Consider the following 21,049-nt stretch of genomic DNA (forward strand, 5'->3'; position numbering starts at 1 on the left):
CTCTCTCTCTCTCTCTCTCTCTCTCTCTCTCTCTCTGTATGTGTGTATGTGTGTGTATACATAACTGTGGGTGCCCATGGGGGCCAGAGGCATTGGATCCCTCAGAACTGGAGTTACAGGCAGTTGTGAGCCAGCCAACCTGAGTGTTGGGAAGCAAACTGAAGTCCTCTGGAAGAGCATCAGGTGACTGTCACTGCTGCTCCAGCGTCGCATCCATAACTCTATAGTCTCTGTAGTCTGCCACTGGAGACCAATTAAAACCAATTAAAGGACACATTCAACACGTGTCCCTTGTGGACAAGAAGGATGTTAAAGAGTCAGGCTACAGTTAGGGGACTGTTGTATCTGAATTCTGCTGCCTGGAGGCAGGCGAGTGCGGCCAGGAATGCAGGGCTGCCAGGCTCCAGGCTTCCTTCTCTGCCTGCTAAGGGTGTCAATCTCCTTCTGCAAAATGGAGCCCCATAAGATGTAGCCTTGCAGGGACAGGATCTGAGATCCCCATGTGATGTGGCTTCTCAGTGACAGGTTCAGAGCCTTGGACCTGCTCTCTTTCTGAGCAGGCAAGCCTGGTTGTCCACCCCCACCCCACCCTACCCCCTGCTACCTGGCAAAGGGACTGTAACTTGATTCTTCTGTGGTCCTGTGAGCCCAGAAGGCCACACCACATACCTATTTGGTCTGGACAGACTCAGGCTTTCTTAGTGGGTGGCCAGGCCAAGAATGGGGACATGAGCTGGTAGTTGAGGCCCCTTGGCAGGGACAGAGGCTGTGTGAGCAGATTTGCGGCACAGGCAGGTCCTGTGAGCCACCTCTTACTAGGACATCCTGATAAGGAAAGGGCTCCTCAGCCCCAGGATCTGGGCCGGTGTCTCTCGCGTACAGGCCAGAAGCCTCTCAAGGTTCAGCCACGCTGGATGGGAAAGGGGTCAGTATAACGATTCTAGAACACAAAACCAACCCTGTAGTTTAAGAAATGAACGTGGGCCTGGGAAGTGGCTCAGTTGCTGGATTGTTGGTGTCACAGGCACAGGGTCCTGGCTTCAGCCTCCAGCACTGCATAGGTCAGAAGTGGTGGTGCACACCTGTTATCCCAGGATGTGGGAAGTGGGGACAGGAAGATCAGAAGTTCAAGGTCATCCTTGGCTACAGACAGGGTTTGAGCCCAGCCTGGGCTGTATGAGCCCTTGTCTTAAACAAAAGAAACAGAATGTGTCTAAAGAAAAAAGAAAGAAAAGCAGCAGCAACAACAAAGAACAAAACAAAAAAGAAAGAAAACATCTTTTGAAAGGTGTCACCGAATGCCACCCTCCCTCAGGCTCTCCTCAGCACTGCCACCCTGATACAGGACAGGAGTTTACCTTGGGGCTGGGATTGCCTGTGTGCATCCGTGGTACTGTGTATAATGTGAGCACACTGGGTATATTGTGGGCACCAGGTCCTTGGGAAGACATGACCTCAACATGGTCTGAAAAATATGAGCTGGACTCCCCATGCACACCTCGTTGTATGTGTGTGTGACAATGAGGGGTAACATGATGGAAGAACCAAGAACCCGTACTCCGGCTGCCAAAGGGTCAAATTTCACCTTTTCTCCTTACAAGCTGTGTGATTGTGGGCAAGTGGTTCAGCCTCTCTGAATTTTGGTTTCTCCATAGTCACATGCCAACTCCCTACTTTGTTGAATTGTTGGAAGGGGCAGTGTGAAATAGCTGGAAGGTCCCATGTTGACCCACTGATTGACCCTTAGTGCTCACTGTTCTTGTTGAGACGGTTGACAGGCAGGCTGACTTGGGACTCACCACTTGGAGCTTTCCTGGGCAGTGGCCACATTCTAGAACATTCTCCTGTAGAAAGGAATGCAAGGGCCCTTTTGGTTCTTGTTCTGGTATGGGAAGGAACAGCTCATCTTTCTGGAGGGGGAGTAGGCAGCCTGTTTTTCTGGCTTTAGGATGGGAACATGCAATATGAGAGGCAGGGGAGTGGCTCAGATGTGAAGTCCTCTCCACTCGGCCAGTCCCTTGCCTTCGTCTGCCTTTCCTGGCCTCCACTAACACATCTGTAAAGGGGGAACATCAAGAAGATGTAATTGGACACACAGCCTCTATACCATTATACCTGTGGTTAGTGCTCTGTGAGAGGGTCAGCAGTACCCAGTGTTTCTCGGTGGCCACTGTCCTCTACACTGGCAAGTGTCTATGGGTCATCCCCACTGCACCGGAGCTCTGAGGCCTCTGGTTGAAGATGAAGCCTTGTCTTTTACAGTTGTAGAAAGCTAACAGCCAGCATCTCCTAAGCCTGTTATCTGGGGTCTCCAGATGGAATTCTCCCAGTGGGAAGCAGGCCATCCATTGGCTGTGGTGCCAAGCTTGTGACCTGTCCTCTCTCCCTGGGTGCCATTCAGGTGGGACCATGGCATGGGGATATGGGTTCCTTGACTGCAAATTGTTATTTCTTCACCAAAGGTGGAGCTGGGGATGGAGCTGGGGACTTCTGGAGGAAGTGGGCCATGATTAGACAGCCGCCCCCCCCCCCCCCATGTCTATCACTTAGAGTGCTGATTAGAGCTGTCAAGGAAATGAATGGGCCGAAAGGATGGAGAGAAGGCAGCTGTGGAGGGAGGTGCCTGGGATGAATCCCTGGAAGAAGGGTAGCTCCTTCCAGAAAGTCCCAGTGACTCATACCTCCCGCTCTTCTCCGTCTTTGAATAGATGAGCTTTTCAAGCCTGGAACAGCAGGCGCAAGGACCCATAGCAGGACAAGCTGGATGCGTTCCAGAACCAACAAGGCCAGTGTGGCCAGGACAGGGCAGGGGGTCAGGGGACGGGTGGGGGGGAGGCCAAAGTGAGGAGTGTGAGGTTAGGATACTCTCTGTGTGGGTGTGTGTGTGCGCTAGTGTGAAAGTGACAGAGAGATACAAAGAGATAGACAGACATACACAGATAGAGACACACAGACACACGCAGAGAAAGAGAATGAAAGAGTCTTTGCATATGTGCAGTTACATATGCAGATGTCAACCTCAGGCCTTGTTCCTCAGGTGATGTTACTTCAGTTTTAAAGCAGGGTCTCTCACTGGCCTGGAACTTACTCACTAGGCTGATTGGCCCTGAGCTCCAGGGATCCACCTGTCTCGGTCTCCCACCTTTTCCTTGCTGGGATTACCAGCATGTACCATTTCGCCTAGCATGTGGGTCTTAGGAATGAAAGTTAATCCCTGTGCTTACAAGGCGATCTCTTTACTCACCGACCCCTCACCCCCACCCCCGCTCAGGACTAGCTCCTTTGTTCACTTATTTCACTAGAGCGGTGGTGGGGACTTGACAGTAGTCAGGGGGAGAGGGTGGTGCTGCCTTGGCCTGGCAGGAATTGAGAGGCTTGGGGCAGAAAAAGACCCAACATGGCTGGAGAGGCATGGGGCACAATGCCTGGTTCTGTTTTGCATCTCCCAAGGGAACACACACTGAGCAAGGAGTTCCTGGAGGAGAGTTGGGGCTGGGTCCACTGGATTCCAGTCCTCATTTATCATCTCATTCTGTGTGACCTGGGGGAATCATGGAGTCCATGAGCTCTATCTTCCTGTTAGTCCGAAGAGGACATCATCCCAAGGATGATACAGAAGGCAGGGGCACAGCCCAGACTTGCCATGGTGACAATGTTGCTTGATTCTCCATCAGTGACACCCTTGCCAATCTCTGGCGATGCAGGAACTTAACCATCTCATTCTGGAGATGCACATGGAGTCTCAGAGGGCTTATCCAAAGTCCCTTAGTTAGGAAGCAGCAGAAACCAGGTCTGCCTGACCAGGTCATGCACCAGCCACTCTCTAGCCCCTTCCCAAAGGCCACAGAGAATTCCTTCCCTGGGGAGATAGAAAGAACATCTGCCATCAAAGTACCACTCCATCAGATTTCTGTGTGGGGAACCGATGAGACCATCGGGTTTACGTACAGAGCACGGGTGAGCGAGGGATTGCTTACAGGAGTGAGTGACACAAAGATACTGCACTGGAAGGTGATTCTGCTCCAAGGATAAAAGCTTCCCCATAGCTGCATAGATGGAGTGATTCTTTCAGTTAAGCTATACACACCATATTCCTCAGAGTCTCCCGAGAGCATCAAGGCCACACGCACTTAGAACAGAATAGCATACAAGTGACAGAGGAGTGACTGGACTCTCGGGTAAGGGTCCAATGATTCTTTCCCCTATGTTCCATGGGAGAATGTCAAGAGCCCGTCAGCCTGATGGATGGTGACAATTCTTGCGAGCAGGTGCAGCCGAGCTGATAAACATGGTGCCTGCTTTGCTCAGGGGATGATGCTCTATAGCAGCTACCCAGAGGGGAGGTGGCGTCTAAGCCAGCTCTGCCCTCCCTCCTGCATTTGACACCTGAGAAGGAGCTAGTTTGTCCTATCTTTCGGGGCTGTCACTGGTCTCTAGACACCACCTGTCTACTCAGCAATGAAGCTGTTTCAGGCCTAGAGAAAGGAAAGGCAGGGTCTTGCTTGGACCAGCTGGGAGAGGGTGGCTGCCCAGGGCCCCTGCAGGCTCTTGTGTCATCTGCTAGGAACTCTGCTTAGAGGGGGAAATGCTTGTCCTGGGGGTACGACGATACACGGAGTTCTCAGGGGTCTCCCTCAGCAGCCCTTCTGGTCACTTGGGGCTGCCAGAGTCAGAGTCTGGGATCCAACGGCTCTAACAAGATAGGCTCAGCCATCCATCGTCAACGAGCTAGTTGAACAGAAATGTAATAGTGAAAAGTGGAGAAAGGAGATTTATTCACTATGGGCTCTCCTAAAGAACAATTAAAGTGGACCAGTGACCACCCCCCCAACCCAAGTCCATCGTTGATGTCTTGATCTGAGGTTTGGATTTAAATAGAAGGTAAGAGACCTGGGTAGCTAAGCACTCCTGACCAAGGTGTGGTTCCACACATCACCGACCCATCCCTCTCTGGGTTCTAGTCTCTTCTGCAAAGTGGCCTACCAGCTTGTCAGAGCTGTGTGACATCTCTTCCTGGGAGAGAAGCTGCCCCTTTGACTGGCATCAGGCTCAGCCTTTCCCTTCTTCTAGCATGAGGCTTCTGGGAAAATTCTAACTTCTCGAGAACCATTGTTTCAATAACCAAAGGGAGAGCCACAAGTACCTCTCTGTTAAAAAATGTATTGTATTTTTGAGATTATAATATAATTATATTTCCCCTTTCCCTTTCTTCCCTCCAAATCCTCTCCTGTTCCATTTCAAATTCATGACTTCTTCTTTTATTAATTGTTTATACATACATACACATACATGCATATTATTCCTGAATATAAAACACACCCTGCTCAGTCTGTAGAATGTCACTAGTGTGTGGATGTTCTCAGGGCTGACCATTTGGTACTGGATAACCAATCGGTGTGCGCGGCCCTGGGGAAGATGATCCTTCCTGCTCTCTCTCAGCCTTCCTTAGCTGCCCGCCTCTCTTTGTGGAGGGCTGAGACCTCATGGGCTTTCCCCCTCAAGTGTCTGGTTAGACTGTCTCCGTTCCTGCCACGGTGAATATACAGCAATCCCAGAAGGCAGGAGTCTGAGGATGCATTTGCTCAGGGAAATAAGACCTCAAGTATATTAACCATGGGACGGCATGTTTGCCTGAAGCCCAGCAGGACCACGTCTGCCCGCCATACTCCTGTGGAGGAATGGCTTCCTTGGCTTCCAGCACCTTTCTGTGCTTCCTGACATCCCTTCTACTTCAGGGCTAGGGCAGTGTCTCCTTCCTGGAGCTGAAGGAGCAGAGAGGATGCCACTGGCCTCAGATGTTGCCACTATTTTTGGAGTTTGTCTGGTCCCAGGTCTGAGGCACGTAGGTCTGATTGGGAGCCTCTAAACTGGGCACAGAGCTGTCTTCTCTGAACAACTGATCATTCGCTTGGGGGGTCCGCTTGAGCTATCTTCAGCTACTACCCTGGGGAGGACCTCTGTGCTCATAAAGAAGTACCCCCAGTCCAGGATCTGCAGTAGCTTTTGGGACGGCAGCATCAGGGGCACTCCTGATTAAGGGCTCCTTGTTGTAGGAGCATATGACATTGATAAACCAAGATAAGGAGATTCCAACTGCTCTTCCCTTGCACCTAGCACTGCTTCAGCAGGTGGCCCAGAGAGGCTAAGTGCCCTGCCTGAAGTTACACAGCTCATACATGGTAGAATTAGCATCCAGGTAAGGAGGGAATCACATCATGACTCACACAATCATGCCATGGGATGAAAACACACACACACACACACACATGCACACATGCACACGCACACTGATAATATACCATACTAGCCGGGTGGTGCCTACCTAGCATCCTAGCAGCTAGATCAGAAGTTTAAGGTCATCCTCCATACACAGTGAGTTCAAAGCCAGTCTGGGCCACATGAGATTCTCCCTCAAACAAACAAACAAACAAACAAACAAACAAACAAACAAGGAGAACCAGTAAAAGCTCTGAGAGCAAGGCTGACAGCTTGCTTTGCACTCACAAGGCAATGGGTTCCATCTCCCAAACCATCCATATGTATATACTATGATAAATATATGTGTTTGTATGTAGAACATCCTATGTATATCTACACAGATGTATACACTTGTACAGTTATTAGTGCATGTCAAATATACACAAATTCTCCACATAAACTGTAAATACTTGCTAGAAATACTTATAATTATTTTTCTATGTTTATGTTCACATCCCTTTTGCATCAGTTATTTGTCCACAATTAATTAATTAATTAATTATTACTTTCTGAAACTGGCCCTCGTATATCTTAGGCTAGCCTTGAATTTGCTAGGAAGGCCATCCCCCTGCCTCTCCTTTCTAAGGGCTAACTCCTACTTTTGGGCATGTACTTAAGGTTTTGGTTTTTGTGTATTCTTATTTTTATTTTATGGACAGTTGTGTTTTGCTTGTATGTGTGTCTGTGTGAGGTTGTGGTATCCTGAAGTTACAGACAGCTGTGAGCTGCCCCGTGGGTGCTGGGAATTGAACTCAGGATCTCTGGGAAGAGCAGCCAGTGCACCTAACCACTGAGCCATCTCTCCGACCCCTTCTTTTCCTTTTCCTCCTTTTTCTTTTCCTTTTTCTCTTTCTTTTCCCTTTTCTCTGAGACACAATGGTATGTGTAGCCTGGAACTCACGACGTAAGACAGGCAGGCCTCTGAGCCTGGAACTCACGACGTAAGACAGGCAGGCCTCTGAGGTGCGTGGTATGATTCTCAGAGAATTTTTTGATTTTCCCAGAGAATTTTATTGATGCCCAGAGAATCAATAAAAATGCTATGTGGAAAAAGAAAAGAGAAAAAGAAAGGGAAGTGGAAAGGGATGGAAAGGCATTTCAGCAGGGAAAGGGGCCGCTGACAAGTGTGGTGGCCTGAGTGTGTCACTGGGACCTATGTGGTGGGAGGAGAGACCCAGCCTCCTGCAGGTTGTCTCCTGACTTGCACACATGTGCTGTGGTACATGCTCCTCTCCTCAGGCAAATACATAAATGTACAAACTAAAAGCAAGCAAACAGGCAGGCCTTGAATTTTCGTAGCTTCTCCTGGCTCTGCCTACTGAGTGCTGGGATTGTCAGTGTGCATGAGACCATGGTTGGCTCGTTCTAACCGTGTTCAGTCCTTTTTCCCCCTTTCTTTCATTTTTGATTTAAGCTTTCCCCATGTATTGTGTGTAGGTGTGGAATGTGTGTGTGTGAGAGGATTCTCTCCTCCATGGAGGGTTTGGGAATCAGACTCAGGTCATCAGGCCTGTGTTGTTAACAGCTGGTCACGCTTGCTTTCTTCTTAAAAAAAGATTTCAATATATTCTTGTGTGGGTGTGCGTGAGCATGCCTCTGTGTGGGTGTGGGGGGGGAAGGGGGAGGGATCCCAGGGACCCTTTATATAAGTCCATGTAGTCTATAAATAGAAATCATTTTACTTCCTTACAGTTTAGATGCCTAGCTTGAACCTGAACTGTGGGTTTAAATAGAAGCAAGGAGAACTCACACCAGAGTCTGATTTCTGACCTGAGGGGTGAAGCATTACGTCTTTCACCCCTGAGTGTGAGGTTGCCTATGGGTTTTTCCTATGTGGCTGACAGTTTATTGGCAATTTTCTTTAATCAGAAGGGGGTGTTGTATTTTATCAGGGTCTCTGTCCCCCTGTCTGTCTGTCTGTCTCTCTTTCTCTCCAACCCTTCGGGCAGTTGTGTAAGCTCATTTGACGTTCAGCAGTTACCTCGCATCCATATTAACAGCAGGCTTTCATACGTGGTGATGGTAACACAGAGCTTGTGTGGAGAACCCACACTCTCAATACATTTTCTGGACAAACATATGTGCACGAGATATGGAACATTTCTTCTCAATGTGCACGTCTGAGGTCCCATGTCCTTAATGTGAATTTCTAGAGTTCTCTGATTGCCTGAGGGTCACTCTTCTTGAAGCCACCCCAAGGATTCTCACCTCAGTGTTGGTGGTGTATTCCCACTAGTGCCTTGCATATGGTAGGATAGCCCCTATTTCCTCTGAAAACCCTTTGTGAGACCCACTCTGATTGGCCCAGGTTGGAAAACAGGACTCAGGTGTTTTTCTGAGATATTTTTTTTTCTTTTAGTGTTGAGGGTAGGAACTAGACTTAATGACCCAGGCTGTCATTCCCACCACTGAGAAAGCGGCAAGGTGGCTTTTGACTGCAGAATGAGTTCAAGGACAAGTTGGTCAGTTTAGGGAGACCCTGTCTCAAAATAAAAAGTAAAGCAGTCTGAGGATGTAGCTTGATGTTAGGGTGCTTGCTTGCTTGGGTTCACTCCCCAATACCACCAAAATAAATAAATGAAAATAATTAAAAATGTCTCGATGGTGTCTTGTCTCACTGTTCTGAAAAGGGGCCATGATGTGTGTGCTGGGTGCTTCTGTCCAGGAACAGTCTCTCTCAGGAAGGAAACTCCTCCTTACCGGCTCTCTGTCCACAGGCCTACGAGAAGCGCTTCCCCACCTGCCCGCTTATCCCAGTCTTTCTGGGGAGTGAAGTCCTGGGCGAGTGGCGGAGCGCAGATGGGGCAGTGCACACCGTGGAGCGGAGCTGCAGGCTGCGAGTGGATGCCCCGCGGCTGCTGCGGAAGGTGGGCACGGGGCTGGGGTCCCGGTGTGCAGGGTGTGAACGGATTCACTTGGGGTGGAGTGGGGACACCAGAACCTTGAGATCTGGTAGGGCTAGTAGCCAGGGAGCCCAGGCTCAGGGTCTGGGAACCAGAGCTAGATGTGCATCTGGGGACATGGAGTGGGGTGCGGGTCTACGAGTTTGGGCCACAGCTTGGTGGCCGGAGGTGGCTGGGTGGTGGAAGTGACTGGGTGGCAGTGTTGCATTGGGACTGGGAAGAGGGCCAGGGCAGAATGTCTGGTGACAGGACAAAGGATCCCCGATGGCTTCAAGTGTGTGTGTGTGTGTGGAGTAGGAGCATTCTTGGCTTGATGGTGTTGGCAGTACAAAGTACTCAGGGTGTGAGTTATTTGGGCTGAGTGTCCATCCAAGGGATCTGGATCTGTGCCAGTGTGGATGGTTGGTGGTGCGAGCGATGTTGTCCTTCTCAAGCTGGGTGTCTCTTGTTGGGCTGAGGGGCAGAGGGAGCAGGGTCTCTGTTTCTAGATTGGGGAATGACACAGGCCAGACTAGGGAGTAACAGGAGATGAAACTTGAAGTACCAGCTAAGGGGTGACCCAGGCTGGGTGGGAGCAGAAGTGGGAACCAGGGATATGGGTGACCTCGCGCTATTTCCTTTCGCCATTTCCTCTCGCCGTTTCCACTCGCCATTTTCTCTCGCTATTTCCTCTCGCTTGGGCTCCTCCTTTGCAGATTGCTGGTGTGGAGCACGTGGTCTTCATTCAGAGAAACGTCCTGAACTGGAGAGAGAGAACGCTGCTGATAGATGCTCACAATGAGACGTTTGCGAGCCGAGTGACAGTGAAGGAGAGCTGCCGCTACACAGTGAGCCCGCCTGGCTTCCCCAATGGTCTTGGCTTCCCCAATGGTCTTGATGCTGTCCTAGGGCTGGGCCCTGTGTGTTCTGCCAGTCTCCCCTCCCTGTGTTCTCCTGACCCCTCACGAGCTGGTTTTATTCCCCCTCCTTTTTTTAGACCAAGTGTTACTATGTAGCCCAGGCTGGCCTGAAAACTTTCTAACCTACCTCAGCCTCCTGAGTGCTGGGATTATAGGTGTGTGTCACTATACCCTCTAAGATTTCTTTTTATTGCTGGCATAAATATATTTATGGCTGGGCAGCGGCTCTGAGTTTAAGGCCAGCCTGGTCTACAGAGTGAATGAGTTCCAGGCTATACAGAGAAACCCTGTCTCTCTCTCTCTCTCTCTCTCTCTCTCTCTCTCTCTGTCTCTCTCTCTGTCTCTCAGTGTTTCTCTCTGTGGGCCGCCCGGGCTACAAAAATGGGTTCCAGGGAGACACGGAGATACACAGAAACCCTGTCTAAAAACCAAAAAAAAAAAAAAAAAAATGGAATTAACAAGAATTTCTAAGGCATGTCAGTTTCTTCCCACTAACAAATCAATGAAATATTCAGACAGCAGAACGATACATAGAATTCTATAAACAGACAACATAAAACTAAAACTTTCAAGAAACAAATGAATCTATGGAAATTTTCCACCAATGCAATTAAAATTATAAGAAATAAAGGTGGGGACTGATGTTTTCTGCCCCTGTGCCACCCTCTTTCGAAACATTTACGCACAAGTTCAACTATGGCCACACAGTATATGTATATATATATATATATATATATATATATATATATATATATATTTTATTCTATACTTCTGAACATAGAAGATAAACTTTGAGGGACTTAGAGTTANCTCTCTCTCTCTCTCTCTCTCTCTCTCTATATATATATATATATATATATATATACATATAAAGATATGCAATGATGTTTTTATATACATATATAACATAACAATTGAAATATATCTAAACACATAGTGGTAATTTGTATTATATAAATGATCTGCATGCTATGCATATAATTTTTCTCTGTATGTGTGATTTTTTTTTGTGGAATTTTGTGCTGGAACTATAGGTGCACACCAGCTTGAGTAAGGGCTCTTTGCTCCCCACAGTTAGACTCCTCATCATTGTGTGGGTGCAGAATGCTGTCCATGACAGGCCAGAAGAACCCCTGGAGAGGTCATGGCATCACCCATACTGAGGTCCTGCCATGGCCCCTTCCCATCTTTCAGGTCCATCCTGAGAATGAAGACTGGACTTGCTTTGAACAGTCTGCCTCCCTGGATGTCCGCTCTTTCTTTGGCTTTGAAAGCACGTTGGAGAAGATCGCCATGAAGCAGTACACTGCCAATGTCAAGAGGGTAAGGGAGACCAAGCCAGCCATAGCAGGAAGGTGCACAGGCTGGAGGCAACAGCCCTGACTTTCTCAGGCCTCAGTTTTCTTGCTTTTAAAACTGAACACTGATGACCACATCAGTGAGGCCACCAATGGGAAGGGCTGGCCTATAGTGAGGGCATCCTGACATTGTCCAAGGACTCCACGGTGTTTCAGCAAGTTCAAGTCTGGGCTACAGAGCAAGTTCAAGGCCAGTCTAGGCAACTCAGTGAGACAAATAGCTAGAGGCAGAGATCAGTAGTGAAATACTTGCTTAGTGTGTGTGAGGCCCTGGCTTCAATCCCTAGGACCAGATCTGGAAGTGTCACTGGGACCAGGCCCATGATTTTAGTGATCAAATACTTGCCTAGAATCCCCCAGTGAGGGGTAGAGGGTGTGGTTCAGCAGTAGAGCACAGGCCTAGAATTCCTCAGTGAGGGATTGGAGGTATAGCTGGGTGGTAGAACACCTGCCTAGCATAGGCAAGACCTAGGGTTCCATTCCCAGTGCCACAGACTCACTGCTCAGTTCAATGGCCTTAGGCTCCAGGTCAGAGAGCGGCCTGTTCACCAGATGAACAGTCTGCCTTTGGTGATATAGTTTACCCGATGCTTTGCCAATGTGAAGCTAAGCTCACTGTATTTGTTCTGAGTTTAGTCTTGTTCCTCCCTGCTCCTCCAGGCCATATTTTAGCTGTGCAATAGCCATATGTCAGGACTGGGATCTGAGCATGCGTGGCTCCTCAGGGCTGGTGTGGTGACCTTGCAATGCTGCTTGTCTGGTGACATCTTTTGGGTCTGTTGCTTCCAGGGGAAGGAGGTGATTGAACACTATCTGAATGAGCTCATTTCCCAGGGAACATCCCACATTCCCCGCTGGACACCAGCCCCAGTCCAGGAGGAGGATGTCCGCAGCCAGCTTGTGCCCCAGTGCCCTAGCTCCCTGGACATGGATGGTCCCAGTGATGCCCCAGGCCCTGCTCCTGAGATGGCCATTGCAGATGGTAGGTCTGTGCCCCCACCTCTGGCTCCAGGAAGCCTGCCACACTGCCAAGCTCCCTGAGAGGGGGGAGAGGTGCTGCACGTTGCCAGGGCTGGGGACAGTCTGGCACCCACTCAGACTCCTCCTCCTGCTTCTCAGAGCTGATCTATTTCTAGCCCAGGAACTGACCTCTGGTGGTTTTAGGATATTTTTAATTGTACAAGTAATGCAAGATCATTGTAGAAAAATATCCAAAGGAAGATGAGAAATGAGAAGTAAGGGCCGGAGGGGGCGCTCAGCCAATAAAGTGCCTGCCTTGCACACATGAATGGTGTCTCTCAGAGCCCACACAAGAAGCCAGGAGACATGGTGACACTCAGGTGTAATCTTAGCACCAGAGAGGTGCCATCTAAGTCTAATTGATCCCAACTGGAGAGCCCTAAGCCAGTGAGAGATTCTGCTTTAAACAAAACCAAGGTAGATGGAACCTGAAGACCAAACCTAAAGCTGGCCTCTGCATACACACATGCACACACAAGAGAAAAGGATGAAGGTTCTGCCCCACTCCCTAGAATCTTCAATAGTTTTGTGTTTCATGAAAGGGCATATGGCACAAGAGGGACATACACTCACATACATGTGCACACGCATACTTACATGTGGAGAATGAGAGCGTGTCCTGCATCCTGTCTGTACGCTCCCACTTCTCATTAACACAGCATGAATACCATGGACACACTCGCCCTTCACAGTACAATGTGAATGACTGAAGCCTTACTTCCTAAGGTTGGCTCATTGTTATCATTATTGTTTGAGATAGAGGCTGGCCCTGTGTTTGATAGGCAGCTGAGGATGACCTTGAACTTCAAACCTTCCTATTTCCCACCTCCGTCATGCTGGAATTACAGGTACATGTCACCATGATGCTGGCAATTTTAGCCTCCTTCAAAACTTCAGACAAATCACGTACTATGTAAAATCATATAATATGTGAATGCATGTCATAGCTCAGTGTAGAAGCCAGAGGACTCATTGTTTGACATAGGCCCCTCTATGTTTGCTCAGGCTAGCCTTGAATTTGTGTTCCCCCTGAGTCTTGGGATTACAAAACACTTCCATGCCTGGATACTTCACATATGATGTTTAAATATTTTTTCTAAATTACGTTTTTATTGATTGATTGAGTGTGTGTGTGTGTGTTCCACAGCTCATATGTAGAGGCCAGAGAACAACTTGTAGGAGTCATTTCTTTCCTTCCACTGTGTGGGTTTTGGGGATCATCAGGCTTGGTAGCAAATGCCTTTACCTAATGAGCCATCTCCTCAACTCCCCAGGGCTTTGTTTGTTTTAAAATGGGTCTCAGGTAGCCCAGGTTAGTACACTATGGAGTTGAGGTCCTTCTGCCTTTTCCTCTTCAGTGTTGGGAGTATAGGTGTGTATCTCCACGCCTGTCTGAGGTGTACATTGCGTGTGTGTGCATATGTGTGTGTTTTAATTACAAATAATGTGGTACATCTTTTCACTCAAGGACTAAAAAAATAGTTTCACTATTATATACAGTATCATGTTTGTTGTTGATTTTTGTTTTTTGGGTTTTTTTTTTTTTTGGTGTTGTTTTTGGCTTGTTTGCTTTTTGAGACAGAGTCTTACCGTGTGACTCTGGCTGACCTAAAACCTGCTCTGGACACCAGGCCAGCCTCCACCTCACAGAAATCATCCTGTTTTTGCCTCCTGAGTGCAGACCCAGGACCATGCCTTATTTATTCATTTTTGAGATAAATTTATTTTAAGATATTTTCTCATGTAGCCCAGACCAATCTTTAACTCCTGATATGTCTCCACCTCCCAGGTGCTGAATTTATAGACGTGCACCACCATGCCCAGGGGCAGTTCAGTCTGTTGATGTAGGAAATGTTCATGCTATGATGTTAAAACAAAATACAGGCTGGTGAGCTGGCAGTCTTTGCCCCTCATCCCAGGCAGTGAGGATCCTCTCCACACCTGAGACCTGGAGGGAAGCCTCTGCCAGTGGGAACGTCCAGGCTTGCCCACCATGAGATTTCAAAACCATTTAGAAAGATGAATGTGGAACTTTCGTAGCTGTTTCCAAATCCTGACAAGGAACCACATTCCAGAGCTCTGATGGTTGAAAGTACCAAAGGCCACAGAGTCTAGGCCATGTGGTGAAGACCCGTGTCACCAGATGCAGTGGTCACCAGATGCAGCGGCTGGTTCTGTCAACTTGACACAGCTGGAGTTATCGGGAAGGAGGGGCCTCAACTGAGGAAACGCCTCCTCCGTAGGATCCGGATGTTGGCCATTCTCTTAATTAGTGATTGATGGGGAGGGCCAATCCTGATGGTCCTGGGTTCTGTGAAAACACAAGCCAAGCAAGCCATGGGGTGTAAGCCAGTAAGCAACATCCACCACGGCCTGCCTCTGCATCAGCTCCTGCCTCCAGGATCCTGCCTTGTTTGAGTTCCTGTCTGACTTCCTTCAATGAGGAACAGTGATGTGAAACGTAAACCAAACAAATCCTTTCCTCCCCAGGTTGCCTTGGTGACAGTGTTTCTGCACAGCAACAGCAACCCTAGCTAAGACAGGCCTGTGACCTAGCACTCAGGAGGTGTAGGCAGGAAGATCAGGAGCTCAAGGATAGCCTCTGCTTTATGGTGTGTTGGAATCTAGCCTGGGGTACATGAGATCCTGTCTCAAAACAAAATAAAACACACAAACAACAAAGAACAAAACAAAGGAAAAACGGAATCAGAGGATAGCCCCTTGCTTCCTCTACCCTGAAATCCCTGTTTTCCTTCCTCCAGGGGACAAGCTGGATGCAGACTACATTGAGAGATGTCTGGGCCATCTCAGTCCCATGCAGGAGAGTTGCCTGGTTCAGCTTCGGCACTGGTTACAGGAGACCCACAAAGGCAAGGTGGGCCTTGCACTTCAATGGCCAGAGTCAGCCTAGGGCAGTGGGGAGGGCCAATAACTAGCTTGTGCCATCAGGAATACTGAGAACTCAGCGTTTGCTTCATTTGTTTTACATCTGTCCTGTCTTTCACACACACTGAGGCCACCCCCTCCTGCTAGTGTTTGCAGTCAGAAGTTCTTTGTAGTGGTGTTTTTTCTGCCTATTGTAAGATGTTGGTAACATCCCTAGTCTCCAATCGGGAGACTAGGGATGCCAGTACCTTGCCCCATCCAGGTATGACAACTCAAAATAACTCTTAGCATGTACATATGTCCTCTGGGGACATGTGTGTGTGTAGAATCGTATCTATATAGTACTATGCTCATTTGACCATGGAAACTGTCCTTTTCTAAGAGACACAAGACTTAAGAAGAGTGATTGTTGATTATCTAGGAATTTTGCCTTTAAGTTCTAGCCCTGGTAATGTGGATGTGCACCACATACCTCAGCCCCAAGCGGAACTCTGTTGTCAGTTCTACCGAATCAGAACTTCTCGCTTAGGCATGGATTGTGTACATTTGCCTCCCTGGCCCTGGGGAGAGTAGCTCAGTGTTGGCCTATAGCATGACCTGTCACTTCTATTTCTGCAAATGTAAAGTGTAAAAATAGTGTGGGTCACAAAAACGGAGCCACTGCAAATGCTTAGGGGAATCCGAAGCAAAGAGAGAACCCCTGAGAAGGCAGCTTGCGGTAGGACTGGGTTTGCACCAATGGTCTATTAGGAGGAGAAAGCAAAGGGGGTGGGTGGGGAAGGGAGAGGAGAGGAGGGAGGGGGAGGAAATGTTACCCAAAGGAAAGATACCATTTTTAGAACAAACAGGGAGAGATGCTAGGCAGCCATGCGGCACAGCTGTCCATCGCAGCCCTCCCCTTGGCCTCTCTGCTTTGGGCTACTTTCCCTAGCTGTTTTGCAGATGAGGTAAGAGGCTCATTTTTGTCACTTCATCTGAAGGGTTGGAAGTTCCATTCTAAGGTCTTCTCTTTCCTCTGTCTCTCAGATCCCCAAAGACGAGCATATCCTGCGCTTCCTGAGGGCACGAGACTTCCATCTGGACAAGGCGCGGGACATGTTGTGCCAGTCCTTGAGCTGGCGGAAGCAGCACCAGGTGGATCTCCTTCTGCAGACCTGGCGGCCCCCTCCCCCCCTGCAGGAGTTCTATGCTGGAGGCTGGCACTACCAGGATATAGGTGCGTCCCACACCTGAGCCATGTGTGAAAGCCGAGGGTGCTCTCTAAATGATGCACCCATTCTGACACCTCAGATTACCTTTTAGCTCTCTGGGGCATCTGGAGACATCTGTGAGGTATTACCCAGCTCTGAAGAAGGTGGACTAAGCATAGACTTTTGGTTTGGGGTGTGTTTCTGCTCCCAACATCACCACACATAGTCTCATCAATATGGCATTGATTTACTTAGGCAGTCATAGTAAACTAGGTACTAAAACAACAGATGCCAGCTTGGAGGTTAGAAGTCTGAGGTTCAGGAGGCAGCAGGACTTAGGATGGGCTTCAGTTGATAGGGTGTTGTCTGGCTTGCACAAAGCCTTAAGTCTTTAGCACTTCACAGATCTGGTTTTGGTGGTGTATGCATCTGTCTTAGGGTTTTACTGCTGTGAAGAGGCACCATGACCAAGGCAACTTTTATAAAGGAAAATATTTAATTATGGCTAGCTTACAGTTTCAGAGGTTCAGTCCATTATCATCATGGTGGGAAGCATGGCAGAGTGCAGGCAGACATGGTGCTGAAGAAGGAGTTGAGTGTTATACATCTTACTGTATAGTCAGCAGAAGGAGACTATGTGCCATACTGGGTGTAGCTTGAGCATAGGAGACCTCAAAGCCCACCCTCACAGTGACACACTTCCTCCAACAAGGCTACACCTACTCCAACAAGGCTACACTTCCTAATAGTGCCATTCCTTATGGCTAAACACTCAAACACATGAATCTATGGGGGCCACACCTATTCAAGCCAACAGAACATCTGAAATTCCAGCATTCAGGAGGTGAAGGCAGGAGGTGAAGGCTGTAGGTGAAGGCAGGAGGATCAGAAGTTTAAGGTTAATCTCCACTATAAAATGAATTCAAAGCCAGCCTGGGCTGGAGATTCTGCCATCCATAAAACAAACAAACAAACAAACAAACAAACAAACAAATGGAGTTGGGAAGCTACAGACGACTCTCTCTAGGAGAGTCCAACACCTCTTCCAGCTTTTGATGGCCTCTGAGTTTGTGGCTGTATCATTCTCAATTTTTGCACCTACTTGGAATGCATGGCCTCCCCTGTGGGTATCTCTGCGCCCTTTACCACCTCCCAGGAGCTCTGGATCCTTTAGAACCCACCCCACCTCCATCCTGATGTCACTGGGAGATCCTTAATTGACAACTGCAGCTCCAGTAGCAAGGCTCTGGGGGACATGAGATTTCTGGGGAGAGTATTCTTTTTTTTTTTTTTTTTTTGTTTGTTTGTTTGTTTGAGACAGGGTTTCTCTGTGTAGCCCTGGCTGTCCTGGAACTCACTTTGTAGACCAGGCTGGCCTCGAACTCAGAAATCCGCCTGTCTCTGCCTCCCAAGTACTGGGATTAAAGGTGTGCGCCACCACGCCCGGCGAGAGTATTCTATCTGCTGTAGATTTCCTTTCCAAATTTAAAGCGTATAGAGCCACAAAAACCAAATCATAGCTGTGCTCTTTACGGTCTGTGACCTCTGAAGGAGTGGTGCGCTCTCTTAACCAGGTGAGCTGACTCTCTAGCTCCAAATTTTTCAATTTTTGTTGGTTATTTTGCTGTTTAAAAAATGGCTTTTTTTGGGGGGGTTTTTCAAGACAGGGTTTCTCTGTGTAGCCCTGGCTGTCCTGGAACTCACTTTGTAGACCAGGCTGGCCTCGACTTCAGAAATCCGCCTGCCTCTGCCTCCCGGGTGCTGGGATTAAAGGCGTGCGCCACCACGCTACTCAGTGAGGTGCCTAGTAGCTCAGGCCTGACATCCCAACTCCTTGAGAGGCTGGGGCAGGAGGATGCAAGTTTAATGCCTATGCTGGCCAGGGAGTGAGTTCAGGTTTGGCCTGGGAACTTCTGAGACACAGACTGAAAGAAAGTTGGAGAATGGCTCTGTGGTAGGTCACCTGCCCTGTGAAGCCCTGGATTCTAAGCCTTAGTGCCTTGAGAGGGGTACACAAGCAGAAGAGAATAGCTGGGTCTGCAGGGATGAAGTACTGGTCCCTGTGTGCAGGGTCTTCCATAGAAGACATGTGTGCCCAGTAAGTTTCATCCACTGATTTACAGTCCCTCTGGCTTTGAGATCAAGATCGGTGAGTTCACAGTCTCTATTATATACTGTCCTTAGGTAGGAATGCAGCAAGCAAGGCCATCTGCTGATAAGGACACAAAAATGTGACCAGACATGAAACAGGATCAACTTCTGCCCACAGAAGCCGTGGCTGAGTATTTACTAGCTCAGGGTTTCAGTTTGCAGAGCACAGCTCTCAAGAAGAAAGAGAACCACCTGTTAGCAGTCCTTAAAGATGACTAGCCAAGTTGACAGTCCTTCTTGTTTCTCTAATGTTCGGGTTGGAGAAAAGCCAGGGTCCAAATATGCACTCTCTGAATTTCTTCATGACATGGCTTATATAACCTTTAAAAAAATTTTGTAATTAAAAGTGGTCTGAGTGCATATGTGAGTGTGGAGACAAGAAGACAACCTTCTTGTTTGATGTGTCTCACTGAACCTGGAGCTCATGGATTAGAGGAGACAAGGCTGAGTGGCCAGAAGCCCCAGGACCCCCCCCCCCGCCATCTCTGACTCCCCAGTGTTACAACTACACACCACCAAGCTGGTCTTGAACTTACAGAGAGCCACCCAAATCTGTTTCCTGCTGGGACTAAAGGTATGCACCACTGCTCATGTGCATGACTATTCTTGGCTCTGACTGGCTTCAAAAAACATGGGATCTGTGCTGGAGAATTGGCTCAGCGGTTAAGAGCACTGACCGTTCTTCCAGGGGTCCTGAGTTCAATTCCCAGCAACCACAACCATCTGTAATGGAACCCCATGCCCTCTTCTGGTGTGTCTGAAGATTGCTACAGTATACTCATATATGTAAATCAAATAGGTAAATCTTAAAAAAAAAGTATCTGGGGATAAGAGTCAGTTCTTCATACTTGCATAGCAAGTGCTTTACTCACAGCAATCTCTCCAGCCACTAGAAAAAAAAAAAAAGGAAAAGAAAAAAAATTAAGTGAACTACTGATTTCAGTTTTAGGTAGAAAGGGTAGCAAGATGGTACAGGTGTCCCCTCTACTTTTGGATGTGTTTCTGTGTTGCTCTCAGAAGCAGGCACAGTATGTGCATCGGCTTCTCCAGGTGACCTCATCTCCTAGGCGGGGAGCTAGGATCTTAAGCATGGCGTTGACTGATTCCAGTTGTCAATACCCCCCCTAAAATATGTCTCTTCTCTTTTCTGGGCTTTGCCCACCCCAAAAGATGGCCGCCCCCTTTACATCCTGCGCCTGGGGCAGATGGACACCAAAGGCCTGATGAAGGCGGTAGGAGAGGAAGCTCTGCTGCAGCACGTGAGTCAGGGGCATTGTCTGGGCCCGAGATGTTGGCCTGTGGGCTGAGCAGCATAATCAGCTGTTGTCAGTACTGCGCCTGTCTTCTAGGTTCTTTCTGTCAACGAGGAAGGACAGAAGAGATGCGAAGGAAACACGAGACAATTTGGGCGTCCCATCAGGCAAGAACCCGAGTTGGGGGCAAAAGGCCCAAAGAGTGCTAATTAACATTTACTGCTTACTGTGCTTGTGTGTGGTCAGGTGGCTGGCTGGGAGGGTGCTGGAGACTGTGGGACATGACAGAGTCAGATAGAGCCCGAGATACAAGATAGAGCCTGAGATCTTGTGTCTGTTATAGCTCCTGGACCTGCTTGCTGGACCTGGAGGGTCTCAACATGCGGCATTTGTGGCGACCTGGAGTGAAAGCCCTACTGCGGATGATCGAGGTGGTGGAGGACAATTACCCCGAGACTCTGGGCAGGCTGCTCATCGTGCGTGCTCCCCGAGTCTTCCCAGTGCTATGGACGCTGGTGAGAGCAAGAGCCAGAAGGGGGCCACATAAGGGATGAATCTTTTACCCAAATGATCCTGAGTGCACAGATTGGCGGAGATGATGCAGATCCAAGGTTATCGGGGTCTCCTTTCTGGGAGATGGAAATATGGCTTGTTTGAATGGCCCGTGAATCCTACAGTTTTTAATTTTATGGTTTTGTGCATAGGTGTGGGTTCACTTAGGTGCATGTGTGTCAGGTGGATGTACCCTCCCTTATGTGCATTTGGGTGGCAGCCAGAGGTCAACCTTGGGTGTGCTTCCTCAGGACCTCCCCACCTTCTCTTTTGAGACAGTGTCTGTCTCGGAACCTGGAGCTTTCTCATTAGGAGAGTCCCAGAGGCTCACCTTTTGCCCCTGCCCTCCAGCACTGGGTTTACAAAATGGGTGTGGCCAAACCCAGCTGTTTCTTGACTGTGTTCTGGGGATCAGGACTCAGTCCCTCAGGCTCACCTGCCGAGCACCGCCATCGTACTGACCGAGCCCGGCCGGCAGCCTCAATTGTGCACTTTAAAAAGATCAAGCCGGCCGGGCGTGGTGGCGCACGCCTTTAATCCCAGCACTCGGGAGGCAGAGGCAGGCGGATTTCTGAGTTC

General features: G+C 48.8%; 1 protein-coding gene across 1 annotated transcript in view; it reads left to right on the forward strand.

The window, feature by feature from the left end:
* The window catches only part of Sec14l5 (SEC14 like lipid binding 5), a 37,921-nt gene that overhangs the window by 9,658 nt on the left and 7,214 nt on the right, over window positions 1-21,049 (forward strand). The window contains exons 3-11 of the mRNA XM_021185357.2: window positions 8,976-9,125; window positions 9,857-9,988; window positions 11,255-11,383; window positions 12,208-12,400; window positions 15,201-15,313; window positions 16,351-16,540; window positions 19,836-19,924; window positions 20,015-20,085; window positions 20,262-20,433. Of these exons, the coding sequence (XP_021041016.1) occupies window positions 8,976-9,125; window positions 9,857-9,988; window positions 11,255-11,383; window positions 12,208-12,400; window positions 15,201-15,313; window positions 16,351-16,540; window positions 19,836-19,924; window positions 20,015-20,085; window positions 20,262-20,433 (1,239 nt within the window). The remainder of the gene's footprint in view (window positions 1-8,975; window positions 9,126-9,856; window positions 9,989-11,254; window positions 11,384-12,207; window positions 12,401-15,200; window positions 15,314-16,350; window positions 16,541-19,835; window positions 19,925-20,014; window positions 20,086-20,261; window positions 20,434-21,049) is intronic.

This window comes from Mus caroli, chromosome 16 (genome assembly GCF_900094665.2).
Source record: "Mus caroli chromosome 16, CAROLI_EIJ_v1.1, whole genome shotgun sequence".
In the NCBI taxonomy this organism is placed as follows: Eukaryota; Metazoa; Chordata; class Mammalia; order Rodentia; family Muridae; genus Mus; species Mus caroli.